The sequence below is a fragment of the Kryptolebias marmoratus genome, linkage group LG10, assembly GCF_001649575.2.
Source record: "Kryptolebias marmoratus isolate JLee-2015 linkage group LG10, ASM164957v2, whole genome shotgun sequence".
NCBI classification, from domain to species: Eukaryota; Metazoa; Chordata; class Actinopteri; order Cyprinodontiformes; family Rivulidae; genus Kryptolebias; species Kryptolebias marmoratus.
In genome coordinates this window covers 15320078-15323636 of record NC_051439.1, presented here as the reverse complement: position 1 = coordinate 15323636, position 3559 = coordinate 15320078, and the positions used below count along the sequence as shown (strand labels likewise).

At 46.5% G+C, this 3559-nt stretch overlaps 1 protein-coding gene across 1 annotated transcript; it reads right to left on the bottom strand.

Annotated features, from left to right (window-relative positions):
• Positions 1 to 2349: 2349 nt before the first annotated feature.
• LOC108233715 lies at positions 2350 to 3401 on the bottom strand (the record flags this gene model as incomplete). The annotated part of the gene is made up of 1 exon (XM_037977951.1): positions 2350 to 3401. A coding segment is annotated over exon 1 (552 nt), but the record flags the coding sequence as incomplete, so codon positions are not given.
• Positions 3402 to 3559: the final 158 nt, after the last annotated feature.

Here is a 3559-nt window from a genome sequence, read left to right as displayed (position 1 = left end):
ATAGTGAAATAATTTCAGAGTAATGTTCCTCAATGGGAGACTGGGAAGACTTTGAATATCCCATCATCTACTGTTCATAATACCATCAACATCTGCTCCCATCCAGATAACGTCTTTTTCAGGGAAGGCCTTGCATATTTCAGCAGGACGCTGCTAAACTGCTACTGCATCCTTTACAACAGTGTGGTTTCATAGTAGAAGAGTCTGTCTGCAGTTCAGAACTCTTACCAACAGAAACGTTTGGTGCATCATGAAACAAACAAGTCAGCAAAGAAGACCCAGGGCTGTGAGCAGAAAGAGTCCTTCATTAGATCAAAAAGGGACAACATTCTCCTCCAAAACCTCCAGCAGCTGCTCCTCTCAGGTCCTGAACATTTACAGACTGGTGTTAAAGAAGAGGAGATGCTTCACAGTGGGAAATGTCCCAACCTTTTTGAGATGTGTTGCTATAAAATCCAAAATGATCGTTTCCCCAAAATGGTACAGCTTTTTTAGTTTAAACATTTGATATGTTCACTGTGTTCCATTTGCAGATAAAATATGGGATTATATGCAAATCTTTGGATTCTGTTTTGGGGTTGTACAACCAGCTTGAAGAGGGTCATTTTGCCTATTTCTAATTTTTTATGTTGGGTCTGCTGTGTCTTGGGTCACAAAACAAACAAACCTCATACTGCTGTGCTTTGGAAGCGATTCCACGTCAGATAATGTAATCATCTGCCTGGGTGAGCAGGTTCAAGAGCCGTGAGGTCATGAGCTGTGTTCTGACTCAGATGTGGCTTCCAGCAAAAAACCATCAGCACAGATGAACTCCTCCATCAACAGGTCCGTATATATGTGCTTTAAAAAAGCGCTGGTAATGTAGCTGCTGCATCTGCTGTGCTACGTGCTCTGAGCTGTCTGCTCTCTCTGATGAATGAGCGTCCGGTTTGGGCGCTGACACAACGAGGCATGTCATCACTGTTTACATCAGAGTCAGGTGGCGGCGGCTCAGCCGGAAATCAAGTGATTTAATTTTTTGTTATGAGGTAAATAATGGCTTTCGCTGGCAGCACAGAACCAAACCTTTTCAGCCAAGCAGCTTTGTGTTTTTTTTTTTTTTAAAGAGAGACAGCTGAATGAAAATAGCAGCAAGCAGCATTGTGTAATGGGCTCCTCTGTTTTGTACAGTACAACACAGAGAGAGCTCAAATCAATACGCCTCCCTCACATGATGCTGAGAGGGAGAACACACGGGGCGGCTGGTCTGATTTCCACTTCGTGGTTCGCCACAAGCTTGGATGAAGTGTAAGAGATGCAGTCACCTCAAACTCTAATAGACTCAATTAGTTCAACAATTTCAAAGCTTCTCCTGAAATCTGATTAAGCCAACAGAAGGTAAACAGAGATCTCTGTGTGCCGCCCTTCTTTCTACGCCTTCACAACAATCAATGCTCATTGTAACACCCTGAACTGAGTCACCGTTAAATCAGTCTCGCGTTCAAAACAAAGGGAAAAATTATTTAGATCTATGGTCTGGCTTTAAATCCAACAACATATCTGCAAGGATGATAGTGAGGTTGATATATAAAACCATGGAAATAAGTTATTTTCTAAAGGATGTTTATTTGTACGTTGTGATATAGGTATATCTTTTATACATTAATAAAAATCACCTAATTCCACTAAAAGTTAATCAAGGCGAAAATATGTATGCCTGTCTTATATGTACATAACCAAATACAGATAACATTTACATGGTTATATGCACATACTGTACCTGAGCATAACTTAATAATGCAGGTTCTTCTAATGGGACTTTGATCCATTTCTATGGTAAATAATGCAGTATGAATCTGAACCGGCTAATAAATGGCATTGGTTTTAAGCGCTGTTCATGTGAGACATATTCAGGTCTGGCAAAAACCAAAAATATACCCATTTGTTTGGCCCTAATTCTGTTACTTTACCCACTTTTATCCAAATGTTCAGGCAGGCTTTAAAAGGTGTCCGAGGCAAAATAGACACAAACTGATTTTAAGGCATACAGATGTTTTAAATAAAAAAGTGGGGGAGAACAGTGATCTTTGAAGAAAATAGCTCCTCTTTTCTCAGTCATAAAAGCAATATGTGCACTTCAGCATCCATTGTGGACTCTGCAAATGGAGTTAGTTTTTTTTTTTTTTTTTAAGCAGAAGACCTTTGTGTTATCCGACCTGCGGTACTGAGAATGTAAAACACTCCACTTCTGGGGGGGTCAGTTTTGAAGTCAGTGATGGGGATGAGCCTCCTCTCAGGTCAGCCCAGGCTTTAGGTTCCATCCGCTGCCGCATCGCCTCCTCTCTCCTCCTCCTCCTCCTCCTCCTCCTCCTCCTCCTCCTCTTCCTCCTGGATGAGAGGGGCGACAGACTCCGCGGTGCTTGACGTCGGAGACGTGTCTGAGCTCTCCGTGTGACCGTAGGAAGGCGTGTGTAGTCCGTCCTGCTGCGGGGAGTGCGCACTTTCCGTGGCCGCGCTGCGCGCAGAGACCCTCTCCAGCCCGTCGTCCCACTGGAACGCCAGGTTGTGCGGGGTCGTGGCCAGCCAGCCCTGCTTTACGGACAGCAGCCTGGTCTGCGTGGAGTTCAACTCTGAGACAGTGCTGTTCGCGGAAACTGTCGAGCTGTTGGCGATGGGGGGGACCCCTTCGGGCCCCACGGGCTTCCCGGCGGAGGAGGAAGATGCGCCGGTTGGTTTCCAGATCAGGCTGTAGTAAATAGCCAGGATAATGGCTGCTAAGGACACCGACAACACATAGGCAAAAACAGTGGCGAGTCTCACCCACTTCTTGTTCGTCTTAGCAGCCATTTTAGCCTTTTTGTCCCCCGTGTAAGTGGCAGGTTTGCCTCTCTCCATGTTGGGCATGAAGTCCCGCTCTCTCATGTTGCCCCTGTTTTTCCCCCGATGCTCCACTACCCCCTCCGTCTTGAAAGGCTGTGTCCTTCTCCTCTGCCCGAGAAAAAAAATAAAAAAGAAAGAAAGAAGAGGAAGCTGAGGGAGAAAGGTCTGAGCCCGCCGGAGACGTGAGGAGCTCTTAGGTGGATGTCCTCCGCGGTTCACCTGATCTCAGAGCCGCTGCGCTTCATTTTGGGCTCCCCGGCGCAGCGCCGCGTTTCATAACCGAGCATCCACAGGCAGGCAGGCAGGCAGGCTGGGGCTGATGCGCCTTTCAGCAGCATCCGACACACACACACACACACACACACACTCACACACACACACACTCACAAAGCTGGAAGATTTCCGCTTTAAATTATGAGATTTCCGGGGAACATCTGGCTGGAGGCCCGTGGCGTCTCCACAGGATTTGATGTCATCTAATAAAAGCGATTAAGTGCGATCACACGGCGCGCAGATGCCCGTCTTATCCAGCGAATGAAGTAGCTGGCTCAGCTAAAAATACAGGAGAGGGGGCGGGCGGTGGCTCTTAAAGAAGCAGCAGCTGAGACTAAATAAATAAATAAATAAAGAAAGTAGACCCCCCCCCCCACCACCACCTTCACATCAGGACTGAGAATAAGCTGCAGGAGGGTGGGGTGGG